Source organism: Chenopodium quinoa, unplaced genomic scaffold (genome assembly GCF_001683475.1).
Source record: "Chenopodium quinoa cultivar QQ74 unplaced genomic scaffold, ASM168347v1, whole genome shotgun sequence".
NCBI lineage: Eukaryota > Viridiplantae > Streptophyta > Magnoliopsida > Caryophyllales > Amaranthaceae > Chenopodium > Chenopodium quinoa.
The window spans coordinates 18,334-35,054 of NW_018744978.1; the positions used below are offsets into that span (position 1 = coordinate 18,334).

Below are 16,721 nucleotides of genomic sequence, written 5' to 3' on the forward strand. Positions count from 1 at the left end.
TGATTTAGTTCGAAAAAGGGTGGCGACTCTTCAAGAGGCCTTGATTGAAGCAGAAGCCTATATACAGGCGACTGATCTGTGTACAATGAAACAGTCGGACGGGAAGAGGTTCGACAATAGAGAAGGACGACAGAAACAGTCGTCCAACAAAGATGAAAAAAGAAAAGGGGTCTGGGCGGCTGATTCCTCTAAACAGCCGGCCAAGAAGAAAAAGGAATTCAAACCATACTCCCCAAAGTATGTGTTTAACAAGGATAACCAGTTTATCCTAAAAGAAATAAAGGGACGGCTCTCAATTGAGAAACCGCTCCCCATGAAGGGTTCTGCGAGCAACCGGAACCAAGACAAAATCTGTGCTTATCATGATGACATTGGTCATCACACCAACGACTGCATTAGTCTCATGCGGTACCTAGACCGCTTGGCTGATCAAGGTGATCTTGACACTTATGTCAAGAAATCTACGGGGAATACTTCCTCAAAAAAGCAGTCGGCCAAAAAGAATCAACAGGCCGACAGTTCCGATACAGATGATGCAGTCGTCTACACCATTGCAGGCGGCTTCTCAGGAGGCGGCCCCACTATTAGGGGCAACAAAGATAATATAAGGCGGTTAGATGTAAATTCCGTTCACCAAGAACGACCGTCCAAATATACATTTCCTGAGATTGTCATCACTGAAGAGGATCTAGGAGGAATAAGGGGGCCGCATGACGACCCTCTCGTTATTGAATGTAAAGTGGCCAACCAGAGAGTTGGTCGAATCCTCATAGATACTGGGAGCTCTTCAGATCTCATCAGCAGCAAATGTCTGTCAAAACTGAAATATCAGACGGACTGCATACATCCGGCCTCCCACCCTTTAATAGGGTTTGGAGGAGGAGTCGTCCACCCACTGGGACGAGTTGATCTACCCGTCCGCCTGGGCGAAAAAGGGGAAGGACGACACATGGTAGTCCGATTCCTAGTTGTAGAGGAACTCTCTGCCTACAACATGATTCTGGGTCGCCCAACCCTGAATAGTGCCAAGGCTGTTATAATCCCGTCACTTATGCTGCTTAAGTTTGAAAGGGACAATGGAACAGTCGGCTCCCTAAGGGGAGATCAGAGGATGGCCCGAGAGTGCTATCTCTCGGATGTCAAACCCACTGCTAAGGCCACTGGGTCAAGTGGAGAAAAAACAGACCTTGACAATGTCAAGGAAAGTGCGCCTGTTCAAGAAACAGGCGACAGAAAAAGAAAGGCGTCCCAGACAGAGTCCGCCAGAAAGGCAAGAAAATAGCAATCATTGGCAGAGGACCGGCCGGATGAGTTCCGCCCTCAGCCGGCTGGTGAGCATACGGACCTGATATTAGACGACTCCCGCCCTGACCGAACAGTCAAAGTTGGGACGACTGCTCTGGGAAACCTTGGTGATGACTTTCACAACCTGTTGAAAGAATACAAGGACATCTTTGCATTTGAAGTCCATGAAATGCCAGGCATTAGTCCTGATCTGGCAGTACACAAACTCGCTGTGGATCCGAAAAAGAAGCCGGTACGGCAAAAGAAGCGGAACCAGGGTGAAGAAAGAGGTCAGGCGGCCGCCGCCGAAGTCAAAAAATTACTTGATGCAGGGTTCATTCGGCAATGTTACTTCCCAGATTGGGTTGCAAATGTGGTACTTGTTAAAAAGCCGAATGGCACCTGGCGAATGTGTGTAGACTACACAGACTTGAACAAGGCGTGCCCCAAAGACAGTTACCCTCTGCCAAAATTGATAACCTGGTCGACTCAACAGCCGGCCATGCCTTGATGAGTTTTATGGACGCCTATTCTGGTTTTCATCAAATTCCTTTGTGGAAGAAAGATCAGGAGAAGACGGCCTTCGTCACTGATCAGGGATTATACTGTTATACGGTCATGCCGTTTGGTCTTAAGAATGCCCCGGCTACATTCCAACGAATGATAAACACAGTGTTCTTTGATCAGATTGGGAGAAACGTCGAGGCATACATTGATGATATGATTGTTAAGACTAAACTTCAGAAAGATCATCTGACGGACCTCCGAGAAACTTTCGCCACACTCAGGCGGCACCATGTCATGCTCAATCCCAAGAAATGTGTATTTGGAGTTGAGTCTGGGAAATTTCTCGGATTCCTTATCAACCAGAGAGGAATAGAGGCGAACCCTGAGAAGGTACAGGCGGTCATTGACATGCAGTCGCCTCGTACCGTCCGAGAGGTTCAGAAGTTAACAGGTTGTCTGGCGGCCTTGGGAAGATTTCTAAGCCGATCAGGCGACAAATGCCTATACTTTTTCCAGGCAATTAAGAAAAAGGCAAGGTTTGAATGGGGGCCGGATGCTGAGGCCGCCTTCCAGAAATTAAAGGTTCACTTGCATTCCTTGCCAAGGCTGGTCAGCCCTTTGCCCAAAGAAAATCTCTACATGTACCTGGCCGTCTCTGATCATGCGTTAAGCGCGGTGCTCCTTGCTGAAAGGGACGGCTGTCAACTTCCGGTCTACTTTGTCAGTCACGTACTGAAAAATGCCGAGTTGAGGTATCCCCTAGTGGAGAAATTTGGTCTTGCACTCTTCATGGCTGTTAAAAAATTGAAGCCCTACTTTCTGGCACATGCAGTCGTCGTGTATACCGACCAACCGATCAAACGGCCCCTTACCACCATGGAGTCCTCCGGACGAATGATCAAATGGGCCATAGAAATGCAGAGTCTCGAAGTTACTTTCGAGCCTAGAAAAGCAGTGAAGGGGCAAGCCTTTGCTGACTTTATTGTAGAGATGACTCGTCCTCCTGACTCTCAAGTTCCAGACCAAGTCTGGAAGGTATATGTGGACGGAAGCTCTACTTCAAACGGTTGTGGAGCAGGCGTCGTATGTCAATCTCCAGAGGGCGACAGGTTCGAGTATGCTCTACGCTTCAGTTTCCAGGCTTCAAACAATGAGGCAGAATATGAAGCTTTACTAGCCGGGATCCGCATGTGTAAGGCGGCCGGGGCAAGGAAAATAGACGCCTGTTCTGATTCACAACTGATAGTGAGTCAGTACAATGGCGAATACGAAGCAACACATCCGGCCATGATCAAATATTTACAGGCGGTCCGACAAGCAGTCGGCTCCCTTGAGGATTTCCATCTGATCCAAGTACCGAGATCAGAAAACAACCAGGCAGATGCACTCTCGAAATTAGCATCATCCGCCTCCTCCGATACTCCTCGAACTGTGTTTTGGGAAGTAATGGAGAAGAGAAGCATCGAGGAAAATCCTATTGGAATTCTAGACAGAAGCTCAACCTGGATGGATTCAATCAGGGCATATCTGACAAACGGTACACTGCCGGATGATCCTCAACAGGCGGCATCACTGAAAAAACGAGCCTCCTGTTTTGAAATGATACAGGGGGAACTGCACAAGAGGGGGCACCTTCAACCCTTCTTAAAGTGTGTTACTCCTGAAAAGGGACGAGAGATACTAGATGATCTTCACTCTGGTTTCTGTGCTTCCCATATAGGTGGTAGGATGCTTGCTCAAAGGGCAAGGCGGCAGGGCTACTTTTGGCCTACTTTGGAAGCAGATGCAATGGAGATGGTGAAAAAATGTGACAAGTGCCAAAGGTTTGGCAAATTAATTCACCGTCCGGCTACTGACCTCACTACCATTCACAGCCCACTACCGTTTGCTAAGTGGGGCATGGACATTCTGGGTCCATATACGCCTGCTACAGGCGGCAGAAGGTATATACTTGTTGCCGTTGACTACTTCACTAAATGGGTAGAGGCGGAGGCTGTAAAGGGAATCAAGACGAAAGATGTAATTTCATTCATTTGGAAAAACGTCATCACTCGGTTCGGGGTTCCCATGTCTATGGTTTTTGATAATGGTCCCCAATTTGAGACGCCTGTTCTCAAAAGCTGGTTGGGAGACCAAGGAATTGGACATTACTTTGCATCTGTCGGCCGTCCACAAGCAAACGGCCAGGTAGAAGCCTTTAATAAAATCATCTCAGACGGTCTCAAGAAAAAAATTGAACGAGCAGGCGGCCTATGGGCAGATGAACTACCACATGTTCTTTGGGCCATTAGGACGACTGAAAAAGGGGCGACTGGAGAAACTCCATTCCTCCTAACTTATGGTGCAGAAGCTGTTCTTCCAATAGAACACTACGAGCCGACTCTTCGAGTAATGCTATATGACGAAGAGGCAAACTGGGAAGCTATGCGCCTGGCATTAGACTCACTTCCTGAAAAGAGGGGCAATGCTGTTTTGCGCCATGAAATCTACCGCCTGAGAATGACTAGATCATACAACAAAAAAGTGCACAGGCGTCCACTCAAAGTAGGGGACTTTGTACTTAGAAAAATGGAAGCAGTTGGTAGGGCTAACGAGTCTGGCAAACTAACTCCCAACTGGGAAGGACCCTACCGAATCTATGCGGAAGTCAGGGACGGTACCTACCGTCTGGAAACACCAGACGGACAACCGTTGCCTCGAACTTGGAATGTAGATAACCTTAAGAAATATTTCTTTTGAATGATGTAAAGTAAAGAGCTACTTAATAAGTTGGCACTTACTATTCAATTTTGTATTACGAGGGGCATGCCGTCTGTACCTTTACAGTCGGCTACTCTCCATTGAGTTTCACTCTTTATCTTTACAGGGGCACGCCGTCTGTTCCATTACAGTCGGCTACTCTCCCTCGAGTATTTTACTCACAATACTTAGCTAAAAAGTTTAGGGCCTGGCCGATCCTGTAACTAACAGGCGGCTACCCTTCTTTTACTTAGCACATACGTTCACCAAGAACATACCAAGGCCACTGGCCGAATGATCAGACCAGGCGCCTAGTCAACTGATCTAACTTTTAAAAACTAATCCGACCTGTCCCAACATTATAGCAGGCGTCCGGCGGCATCCATTCGGATGAAATTCGTCGCAGAGAGCAGCTCCCTTTTGGGTGGAACATTGTTCTATAAACTAATTACACGGCACCTATACGACTGTCCCAAAGGGCAACCACGTAGCCGTTTTTGAGACAAGGATAACTCTATCACTAACCAAACCAGTGGTAGCAGTTGACATCTGAGTCAGATGACCGCCTGTATTACTTGGGATAAATGCAGGGGGTACCTATTGAGTTAATAGCCAACAAACGTTGGCGAATCAAGGGGTCTAGCCGGCCTACGCCGCCTGGTACCTCTACTTCTCAAACAAAAGTGACGGCGACTGAGTAACTCCAAAGTTAACTCATAGTCACTCCTTCAAATTTGGTATGGAACCTAAAAAGTTTGAGTCGTCCGCCTGTTTTATACAAACAAGGGCACTCGAACCCCTATTCCTACTGGATAACCTATTGAGTAAATAGCCAACAAACATTGGTGAATCAAGGGGTCTAGCCGGCCTACGCCGCCTGATACCTTTACTACTCAATCAAGATTGTGACGAAGACTAAGTAACTCCTATGTTAACTTAATAGTCACTCAAACTTAGTACTGAGCCTAAAAGGTACGAGTCGTCCACTTGTTTTTAATAAACAAAGGCTCTCAACCAATACTCTTGCTAGGTTAACAAATAACAAATTAGAGGCCAACATTGGCAATAAAGGGAAACAACCGGTACCCGCCGCTTGTTTTCCTACTTAAATTCCTTGGCTACTTGGTAATTCTATTTACTTGGTCAAATTGAATAAAGAGTTCGAATACCGATTGATTAAATGGCCGACTGATCATCTATCCTGGAAACAGACAACCAGTCGTCCAGGGGCATAGGCGGCATACTTACTATTTGTACCTGTCTTAACGTTCGGCCATACACAACAGTCTGTCTAGTGAGCAAATTTCAAATACTTAGACAAATTTGAACAAAAACAAAAAATTTGATTAAAATGAGCCGGCCATAAAAGACCAGCAGAATATTCAAAACCCCGGCCCCCTGGCCGGGTAATTACAAAGCAAACGGCACGCAGGCCGTGAAAAGAAAAAATATACTTAAAGCTTAAGAAGGGGGCAGTTCAGTATCAGCAGCAGCCGCCTGGTCAGCACTCTTCTTGCTGGACTCGGCCTTAGCTGCATCATCTTTTGATGCCTTACCCCCAAGTGGCACAAGCGCCACAACCGGCTCTTCCTCCTCCAACGCAACGTCCATCGCCTCTTCTTCAGCAGCCGCCAGGATCTGTTGATTATATATTTCCGAACACTGGCGGTACGTTCTTTCCCATGAGGCAAAGTCGGCACTGGGGAACAGTCGTTCCCAGGTCATGCGTTGGATTTGGGCGGAGTCTTCCACCATCTCCCGGACGAGCTCTTGTTTTTCTTGCTCGGCCTTGTCCGAGAGCTCTTGGGTAAGACTCTTCTCCTGGTTCACCAGGCGTTCTTTTACGTTAGCCAAAGATTTCTCCATGGCTTCGTAAGAGTGCATTTTCTGACGAAGGGGCTTCAGCTCGGCTTTAAGTTTGGTGACGGTCCCCTCCAGCTCGTCAACCTTCTTTTGGGCCGCCTCTAGCTGAGCCCGAACAGCGGCGGTCGCCTGCGCCTGATAATAAAGAAGATCAATGGTCAGTACTTCATTTTGGGCAATTTGAAACATTGCTTTATCACAGCTGGAGGCGGCCATAGCCTTTGCGGCCTTTACCTCTTTGTTTTTCCGATCAATCGGCTTGCGAAGGCTGTTGACTCGGAGCAGGGCCTAAGTACAAAGAAAAACAGGCGTCAGTTTCCAATCATAAGGGTTAACAGGCGTCCTGGAACTTCAAAAGGGTATACCTCAGCTAGGATCCCCGAAATTCCATCGAGGTCAAGGGTGCCGGCACCCTTGACCGCCTCCCTGTCAGAGGGAGGAACTACTTTAACCATTGACTTGGCTACCTCAACCAAGTCAAGTCCCTGGGGGCCGGCTGCATTAAGCAGAAGGAAAAACAAGTTAGACCTAATCAAGAAGGAAGCAAGAGTGAGTTTTTACAAGCAAGTGTCCATACATCTAGGCGGCCCCGCCTGGGTTTTTGAAGAAGTGGCCGGCTGCTTCTCAGCCGCCACTGTTTTCCTGGAAGACCCAGGAGAGCTTGCAACAGTCGTTCTCCGGGCCTTGGGGTCCGGCTGTTGCGAGGAAGAAGCCCTTGGAGTGCCAGACTGAAAACAAAAAGAGTTAGTATATGCATAATACAACTAAAAGGAGAAGAGTTTTCAAAGCTTACCAAGGGTGCCTCCTTGCTGGGGGAGTCGGCATACGACTGCTTCATTAGCGAGACCCGCAGCATGGCCGCCGCAGTCTTAGATGCTGTTATTTTACTCATGGCGTCGGCTGAAAGAAATAAACAGCAAAGTTAATAAAAATCCCAAGTAAACAAGGCGTGAGAAAACAGAGTATTCGTCAGGCCGGCTACCTCTAGAGCACCGACTGCCGAGGCCACAGGCGGCCAAGAAGTACTCATCATAGAGCCACTTGAAGCTCGGGACGCAGTGTAGGGGTACTTGCTCTCGTACCCCTGAAGTAGAGTTCACCCTAGTCTCTACTTTGAAGAGTCCTTTGTCTAGGATCTCTCTTTTAGCCTTTGGGGGAACAGGCGGCATGCTGCGGCCGCCTGCAAGAAGAGGCGGATCCCTGTTCCACTTGTTAAAACGTTTGTTCAGCCCCGTGTCTGAACTCTCGATAATAAGGAAGGTGTTCCGCCAATCCTTCCATTTGTTTGCCTTACCTCTCGTCATGAGGTAACCCCTGTGGCTTGTTAGTTGATACCAGCCGGTACCTCCCGACTTAGGGGTCCGGCTGAGATAGTTCATGTGGGCGAAAGCCTCAAAACTTGGCTCCACCCCGTTCAGTTCGCACCCGGCCACATAGCCGAGTACGTTTACCCAAGAGTTGGGGGCTAACTGCCATAACCCCAGATCATACCCATCTAAAATCCGCTGAACAGCCGGATGTAATGGGAAGCGCAGACCAGCTTTGATGGCCGCCACATAGCAGCCAAAACAGCCGTCACCATAGCTGGTACCAGCCGGCCAGACGACAGTATCTTCTGGATCCGGCACAAACAGTAAATACTCCGGGCTCATTTTGTGGTTAGCAATAAAGCTCGCCACGTTGTCTCGCATGGTTGCGATCCGGCCCCGGGGCACCCTGCAGTAGTAGGGGGTGTTTTCCTCTCTGTAAGAGGCGGACGGCTCTGCCCAATTATCCCCCTTCTCCACTGCATGGGAACTTCTCGCCTCTTGTAGGCGGTTATGTTTTTCTTCTGAGTCAGAAGAACTATGGTCAGAAGAACTATGGTCAGAAGAGCTGGAATCGGACTCGTCCCCTGACGAGTCCGAAGAGGACGACTCCTCCCCTCTCCTAGAGGGGCCCGCCTCCTCTCCCTTAGAAGGAGCAGAAGGTAAATTAGACATGTCCACGGTTAGATGAGAAGGGAACACCTTGGTCCCTCTCTCAGAACTGTCAGCTTGACAGTCGCCTCGTTCCACATCTGGCGCCTGGTCAGATGTTTCGCTAAGGAGTACCCTTTGGGAGGAGCCGTCTGAGTTTGATATTCTAGCAGTCTTTTTTGTTCTGGCCATCACGTTCTGCATAGACACAGATTCAGTCGGACTTTGTATAAAGGGCAAAGATGGGTCCAGAAAAGGGCAGGCGGCACTCCTAGTCCTAGATTCAGCCGTCCCCGGTGACCGGCTGATCACTAACTTAGGGCGTGTCGTGTGCTTCCATGGTGCCATTTCAAAAAATAAAAAGAAAATTAAGAGTAAGAGAATTGAGTTACCTGAACGGATGACAGTTGATGAAGTCCTGAAAGTTCGGGTCAGTCGGCTTGTCAGAACAGGCGGTAGGCAGAAAAAGTCCGAAAATGTCAGAGCAAGTTCAGGGGTCCGAATGTTCTCGCAAAAATTCTCAAATGTGAAAATGACCAAAGTCAGCACTTCCTTTTATAGGCAAAATGAGAAGGCGGAGGGTCGCTTCCGAATTCAAATTTGGGCGGAAGAATCTCCCGGCCGTCTGCAAGGTGACACCTGTAACGGGCCGTCGCCTGTCACCGTGCGACACCTGTCACAGGCGACACGTGACCAGTCGCGTGCCCCCTGTGAGGGGCAAATGATTAGGGGATTTTTATCCACCAAGCGCCGTTTGACAGGTGGACCAACCAGGTTCCGCCACGCGTCCTCCACGGACCACTTAAGACACGCCACGTGTCCACCCATGCCAAATGGGACAACCGGCCATCAAGGCCCATTTCAGTCTAGAAGCCCGTTCGGCCCTAGGTTTACCTTAAACCTAGAGAGTTGCACGCTTCCCAAGGCTATAAATACTCGATTAATCCTCATTAATCAAGGGACCGAATAATTTACGGAACACACTAATAACCGGCTGATCTCGCTAGCAAAGCAGATTACCTACATTAAATACTCTCACCTAGAGAGACCTTATTACTTTAATTTCTGTATTAATTACTCCTTAATCAGGTACTAACTTGACCGTTGGAGGCGGAGCTCTCAGGAGTCTCCGTTATTTTGCAGGTACAGGCGTCCGGTTCCAGTCTCGGAATTGTAACTCTCCCGCAGGACATCAGAAAACCCCAAAACAGTTGGCACCCCCAGCCACCAAAAAACCGAGCGAAAAACCCACCTAACCCATCCTTGAAACACCCCAGCCACCGAAAAACACCCTAGCCGCCGCTAGCAAGGAATGGGGTCGCAAACTAGGGTGGGGATCAGGGCGGGGGTCGTCGTGCAGGCGGAGTTCTGTGGGTCGTCGGGCAGGCGGAGTTCGGTGGGTCGTCTGGGTGTTGGAGTTGGTGCGGTGGGGGTATTGCGTGAGATAATTGCGGTGGCTAGGGTGGTTTTTGGGGAGGAGGAAGGGGGGATTAGGTGGAGCCGGCGGTTTTGGTGGGGTCAGGGGGTTTTGATGGGTTCCGGCAGGAGGTCAGGGTGTTCCAGCGGGAGGTCAAGGGCTGTCGACGGCTTTGGTTGGTGGTTCCATTGGTCGGTGGGGTTGGGTTGGGTTAGGATTTAAGGTTTTTTTCTTTTAGTTTTTGTTTTTATTTATCTTTTTTTTTAAACAAATCGCTGAGTGACACGTGTCCACAGTGAGCCCTACTAACGGATTCCATCCAAAAATCCGTTAGATGATGGTGAAATTAAATTTTTTTATTTTATTTTTTGTGGTGTTATAATAATAGTTTGAGATTTTGTGGTGTTATAATCCATTTTTGTAAAATTTATGGTGTTATTTTCTAATTTTTCCTAAATTATACTACCCCAAGTTTGAGATTGGCCACCTTAATTCGGAATTTCTTTGTCATGCCGATTTTCTATAACCTGGACAAGGAGTAATTAACATAGTGTTTCAAATATATTTTGATCATCCATTTGGGCACCATTGTCATTTTCTAAATTTAATCAGGAAAGAAAATAATATTACTATCATATCAATTAAAGTGTGGTTTTTAACTTTTTATTTGCCTTTGGTAGAGTAAATTTCTAAAGTATGTAAACCAAGGAGGATCGAAAAAATCCTTATGAATGAATAATGTTACATTGTATTATATTATAATGTAAATTGTAAATAAAATAAAATGAAACCTTATTATATTCTAGATATGGTGATTATCACGCTGTCAATATGACTAAATGATAATTTGGTGTCTTTTCATGGAAGACGTAGAAAGGGTGTCAAAATTTTGTGAGGGAAAAATAGATTTTTTAAAATAAGTAAATTTGATACCAACCATCTAATGTTCAAAATTAGGTGTCCCTGAAAAAAAGCTAAAACCATCAAATATATATAATTCTAATAAGACATATTTGTTGTCCTCCAAAGAATAAGGAATCGATCGACCTAACATTCTACTCTATTTTCTTTGTCTTGTTTAATTTCTTTCTAAGTATAAGAGAAAATACCCTCCTTATTCCAACTTTTGCTCTCTCCTTTCCAATCATAAGACAACAGGCCTTCTTATTGGGCGATAAAATAAAATTATAAATTGGAAAAATAAAGATAGATATTAAGTTTGTGTATGTTTTTCCTCATTAGGTGCATAATATTTGATTGAAGAGAGGGAGGTCTCTCTCTTCCTATCCATCCAAATGGGCTCTAGTGGAGAACTCTCTCTAGAGCAAATAAAGAACGAGAATGTCGATCTTGTAAGTACCAATTCAATAAGAATTTGAAATTGCTGAATGAGAATCATTTAATTTATTGTCAAGTAGTGTTTCGCATATATATATATATATATATATATATATATATACATTGGCGGACCTGCCCTTGTGCATGGTGAGTCAAATGACTCACCAGGGCCCAAAAAAAATTTCTAAGTTTTTTTTTTTTAAAAAAAAAAATATTATTTTCTTTGGTTGATTTTGTTGTTGTTTGTTTGGTAAACTTTGAACCTTTTGTTAATGTTGTTGGGTTTTTGATGAAATTTGAACCTTTTTGACCATGTGAATTGTAATCAGTGTTTATTTAGGGTGTTTATTGATGTTAATTATGTCTGTCAAATTGTCAATACACCATTGACTTTGGTAGATTTATATGGGGTTTTTGCATATGTGCTGATTTGATTGGCGATTCGGACGATTGCTTATGATATAGTCGACCCACCCTAATGATATAGTCAATTATGTCTGTCAAATTGTGAATACACCCTAATGCTTGTACAGATTTTAATCTTGTCAATTATTAGAGAGCTAAGCTTGTCATGTTGTCAAAAATTTTTTTTACATATTTGGTTATCGATTGTGACTCATCAGTCGGAAATTCCTGGGTCTGCCACTGTATATATATACACATTAAAAAAAACAGAAGAAGAAGAAAAAAGAGTTTCTAACGGTGAATGCATGGGTTTTAATATAATGTAGGAGCAAATCCCTGTGGAAGAAGTATTTCAACGATTGAAATGTACCAAAGAAGGCTTAAGCTCCACAGAAAAGAATGATAGGCTCAAAATATTTGGCCCAAACAAACTTGAGGAAAAGAAGGCAAGAAACATGTACTTATATGATTTGTTTCACGTTCCTTGTTCTCCAGTTTTTTTTTATAATTATTGTCGAGCTTTATATAACATGGAATGCATGAATAAGAATAAAACAATTGATAAAAATTGTGCAGGAATCCAAAATACTGAAATTTTTGGGGTTCATGTGGAATCCTTTATCATGGGTGATGGAGTTGGCTGCTATCATGGCCATTGTTTTAGCTAATGGAGGAGGCAGACCTCCAGATTGGCAAGACTTTGTTGGAATTGTTGTCCTACTTCTAATCAACTCAACCATTAGTTTCATCGAAGAAAACAATGCAGGAAATGCTGCAGCCTCTCTAATGGCCAATCTTGCTCCCAAAACCAAGGTAACATTGTGTTTTAATTTAATTTATTTTATTTTTGTTATAAATCTCCTTCATGTTTTTTCTTCCTAATTAATGCGTGTGTGTCCAGGTATTAAGAGATGGCAAATGGGGCGAGGAAGATGCATCTATTCTAGTTCCTGGAGATATTATTAGCATTAAGTTGGGAGATATCATACCAGCAGATGCTCGACTCTTAGAAGGGGATCCCTTGAAGGTAGATCAAGCTGCCCTTACCGGTGAATCATTGCCTGTCACTAAGAACCCTGGCAGTGGAGTCTTCTCTGGTTCTACCTGCAAACAAGGTGAAATTGAGGCTATTGTCATTGCTACCGGTGTCCACACTTTCTTTGGCAAAGCTGCTCACTTGGTGGATAGCACCAATCATGTTGGCCATTTCCAAAAGGTACGGTTATGATTTTTCTTAAAGATGATAATTAAGCTCTCTAAAGCGTATGTTATGTGATTGTGAGCTAATATTTAATTAATTTTTTGAATCAATATAATATGCAGGTGTTGACTTCCATTGGTAACTTTTGCATTGTCTCCATTGCTGTTGGTATGTTGATTGAGATTGTAGTGATGTTTCCCATTCAACGTAGGAGGTACAGGGAAGGCATTGACAACCTCTTGGTTCTTCTAATCGGAGGGATTCCAATTGCGATGCCCACAGTGTTGTCAGTGACAATGGCTATTGGTTCTCATCGACTATCCCAACAGGGAGCTATCACCAAGAGGATGACAGCCATTGAAGAAATGGCTGGTATGGATGTCCTCTGTAGTGACAAAACTGGTACCCTTACCCTTAATAAATTAACTGTTGACAAGGCCCTTATAGAGGTCTTCTCCAAGGGTGTAGACAGGGACACTGTGGTCTTGTTAGGCGCACGTGCCTCTAGAGTTGAAAATCAAGATGCCATTGATGCTTGCATAGTTGGGATGTTAAGTGATCCTAAAGAGGTGCATATACACTAAGATTATACATATTCCTCAATATATACTACTTATATATATTGTTTGATCAACTGTTATATATAGTTGTAGATTTAACTTCTTCAAAATTTCTTTTGTCTTATAGGCAAGAGAAGGAATAGAAGAGATACATTTCCTACCTTTTAATCCCGTCGAGAAGCGTACTGCCATTACTTACATTGACTCAAACGGAATTTGGCATAGGGTTAGCAAAGGTGCTCCTGAACAGGTAATAACTACCAAGAGAAAAGATATGGATGATTTTTTATACTCTAAAAAGTAATTTAGATTTAAAAAACATTCTCTTTATTCTTTTTTTCCCCTCTTTTTGTACCTTGTACAGATCATTGAGCTTTGTGACCTCAAGGGCGAGGCATTGAAAAAGGCTCATGCTGTGATTGATAGTTATGCTGATCGTGGACTAAGATCTTTAGCTGTTGCTAGGCAGGTAATGTATGATTTTTTTTTTTATTTATTTATTTTTATATTCTTTTTAAAGGGGAAAGAGAAACAGAGTATTATTTCCTTTTATATTTAATAAGTATTTTATTATAAAAAAAAAATTAATAAATTAAATTTACTCTGTCTTGGCTTAGACCGTGCCAGAGAAAACAAAGGAGAGTACTGGCAGCCCATGGGAGTTTGTAGGCCTCTTGCCACTCTTTGATCCTCCAAGACATGACAGTGCAGAGACTATTCGCCGGGCACTTGATCTCGGCGTCAATGTTAAGATGATCACAGGTGACCAGCTTGCTATAGGAAAAGAGACCGGTCGTAGGCTTGGCATGGGCACCAACATGTATCCTTCTTCTACCCTTTTAGGACAAAACATGGACGAGTCTATTGCTTCAATTCCTGTAGAAGAGCTCATCGAAAAGGCTGATGGTTTTGCTGGAGTGTTCCCCGGTATAACACGTACCCTTCCTGTCTCAAAATTCAGAACCAATGGCTTATCTTGTTTTTTTATAACACAATATATTATATGCAGAACACAAGTATGAGATTGTAAAAAAGCTGCAAGAAAGGAATCACATTTGTGGTATGACTGGAGATGGTGTGAATGATGCCCCTGCGCTAAAGAAGGCAGACATTGGTATTGCAGTGGATGATGCGACAGATGCGGCTAGAAGTGCATCAGATATTGTGTTAACCGAGCCAGGCCTGAGTGTGATAGTTAGTGCAGTATTGACTAGTAGGGCCATCTTTCAAAGGATGAAGAATTACACTATATATGCCGTTTCAATTACCATCCGTATAGTATTTGGGTTTCTCTTAGTTGTCCTTATATGGAAATATGACTTTCCTCCTTTCATGGTCTTGATCATTGCCATCCTCAACGACGGTACCATAATGACAATATCTAAGGATAGGGTGAAGCCCTCACCAGTGCCTGATTCCTGGAAACTCAATGAGATCTTTGTCACTGGAATCATTCTCGGCAGTTACATGGCTCTCACTACTGTTGTATTTTTCTTCATGGCACATGATACTGATGTATTCACTGTGAGTCAATCTAATTAACTGATATAATCTTAGAGTCGGATCCTAATTTAATATCCGTATCTAACTAGTAATATGTTGGTTACGTTGTGCAGGATTGGTTCGGTGTAAGACCAATCAAGGCCAATGATGATGAACTAACAGCAGCTTTATACCTTCAAGTGAGTATCATCAGTCAGGCGCTCATATTTGTTACCCGCTCAAGAAGTTGGTCTTTTGTAGAACGCCCGGGTATTCTTCTAGCTTTTGCCTTCCTTGCTGCTCAACTAGTAGCTACACTCATTGCAGTATACGCAGAGTGGGACTTTGCTAGGGTGACTGGTATTGGATGGGGATGGGCTGGAGTGATTTGGCTCTACAGCATTGTCACATACATACCCCTTGACATCCTTAAATTTGTTGCTCGTTACTCCTTAACGGGTCAAGCATGGGACAACATGATCCAAAATAAGGTAACATTAAACCATACTACACCAATCCAATGCTCATATTTGAGTATTTCATATACATTTAATTCCACATTTTGTAGACTGCTTTCACCACGAAAAGAGATTATGGCAAGGGGGAACGAGAGGTGCAGTGGGTCGTAGCTCAACGTACCCTTCATGGTCTCCAATCACCCGCAAATGATGGCTTGTTGAATGACACCAATAACTATCGAGAGCTGTCTGAGATAGCTGAGCAAGCCAAAAAGCGAGCTGAAATGGCAAGGTATATTTAATCTTTAGGTTTTAATTTAGTCTTCTTTTTCAAATAGTTTACACTCTTAGATTTCATTGGGGTTTTCTCTCTAGGAGATATCTTTTTCAAAGCATGCATGATGCGAAACAATCTTATTCATGATTAGAATTTTCTTGTGTAATTTTTTATGCCTAAACCGAAGATATATTCAATTTCTTTGATAAGGTTGTGAGCGTGATCACAACCCCAAAAATAATTTGTTATCACGTAAAATTACAAATGGTTCGAACAAATATTAATGAAGTTATTAGAGTGCAGGTTGCAGGAATTGCACACTTTAAAAGGACGCGTTGAGTCTGTGGTTAAGACAAAGGGACTGGACATTGATACCATTCAACAAAGCTACACTGTGTAAAATGAAGTGAATAATTCCAAGCATACAGAGGAATATGAATGGAAGTGGAAGAGACAAAGTAATTAAGAAATAGTTACTATGCTTTAGGAATTAACTATTAGTGATTAAAATTTCATGGCATAAGGTTGTATACTTGTATAGTTGTATTAGATCAAAAAAACTACACAAAAAATGTCTTATAATATATGGAATGAAACAATTTTTCTGCACATTTAATGCATGCATTAAATAAAAATAATTCATACCAAAAATTAAAGTTCTCTAACTCTGTAGTTCCGTAGTTGATACTCTAGTATTTGATAATTACATATGTCTATTTCCCTATTCTGTTGAGAGCTGATACACATACAATATGTTGTCCCTACATACAACATCATTAGAAATTTGACACATCATCAAAAGAGGAGAGAAATATTAGGAATCAAATATAAATTGAATTTTCATGAAGTTGGGCCCATTATTCAAGCCAATAAAAACATGATAAATTAAAGTTGTATGTAAGGACCATACACAACAATTGTACGGGCAGTCTTTACCTTTGCATGTGAAATAATGATCTTGTTATCCTCACTTGACTTTTACCGAATTTAAACAATCTTTATTGTTTTGAGTTTTACTTGCATTTTCTGTGGTGAAAACATGGACTAATATGGTGACCTAAAATGAGGTTTTAGTATATTTCTTAGTTAATTAAGAAGATTACAAATCCGCTCTTGGGTTAATATATATTAATGACAACCATGAACGAAGGGTGCCGGATCCAAATGATAGAATCACATATCATAAAATGATAAGATAGCGAAAAAAAAAAAAACACACTTCAAGGCTTCAT

At 43.4% G+C, this 16,721-nt stretch overlaps 1 protein-coding gene across 1 annotated transcript; it reads left to right on the forward strand.

The window, feature by feature from the left end:
- The first annotated feature begins 10,922 nt into the window (after positions 1-10,922).
- Positions 10,923-16,120, forward strand: LOC110706468 (ATPase 8, plasma membrane-type-like). Its single transcript, XM_021884387.1, has 12 exons — positions 10,923-11,120; positions 11,838-11,957; positions 12,088-12,324; positions 12,413-12,727; positions 12,835-13,281; positions 13,400-13,522; positions 13,637-13,741; positions 13,890-14,199; positions 14,282-14,796; positions 14,889-15,245; positions 15,323-15,504; positions 15,793-16,120. Exons 1-12 carry the CDS (start codon positions 11,064-11,066, stop codon positions 15,887-15,889), a joined length of 2,865 nt encoding a protein of 954 aa, XP_021740079.1. The 5' UTR covers positions 10,923-11,063; the 3' UTR covers positions 15,890-16,120.
- Positions 16,121-16,721: the final 601 nt, after the last annotated feature.

Bases quoted from the DNA above. Each gene is read 5' to 3' on its own strand.
- LOC110706468 (XM_021884387.1), top strand. From the start codon at position 11,064: ATGGGCTCTAGTGGAGAACTCTCTCTAGAGCAAATAAAGAACGAGAAT. The intron at 11,121-11,837 runs GTAAGTACCAAT...AATATAATGTAG, and splicing joins AGAACGAGAATGTCGATCTT to GAGCAAATCCCTGTGGAAGA. The intron at 13,742-13,889 runs GTAATGTATGAT...GTCTTGGCTTAG, and splicing joins CTTTAGCTGTTGCTAGGCAG to ACCGTGCCAGAGAAAACAAA.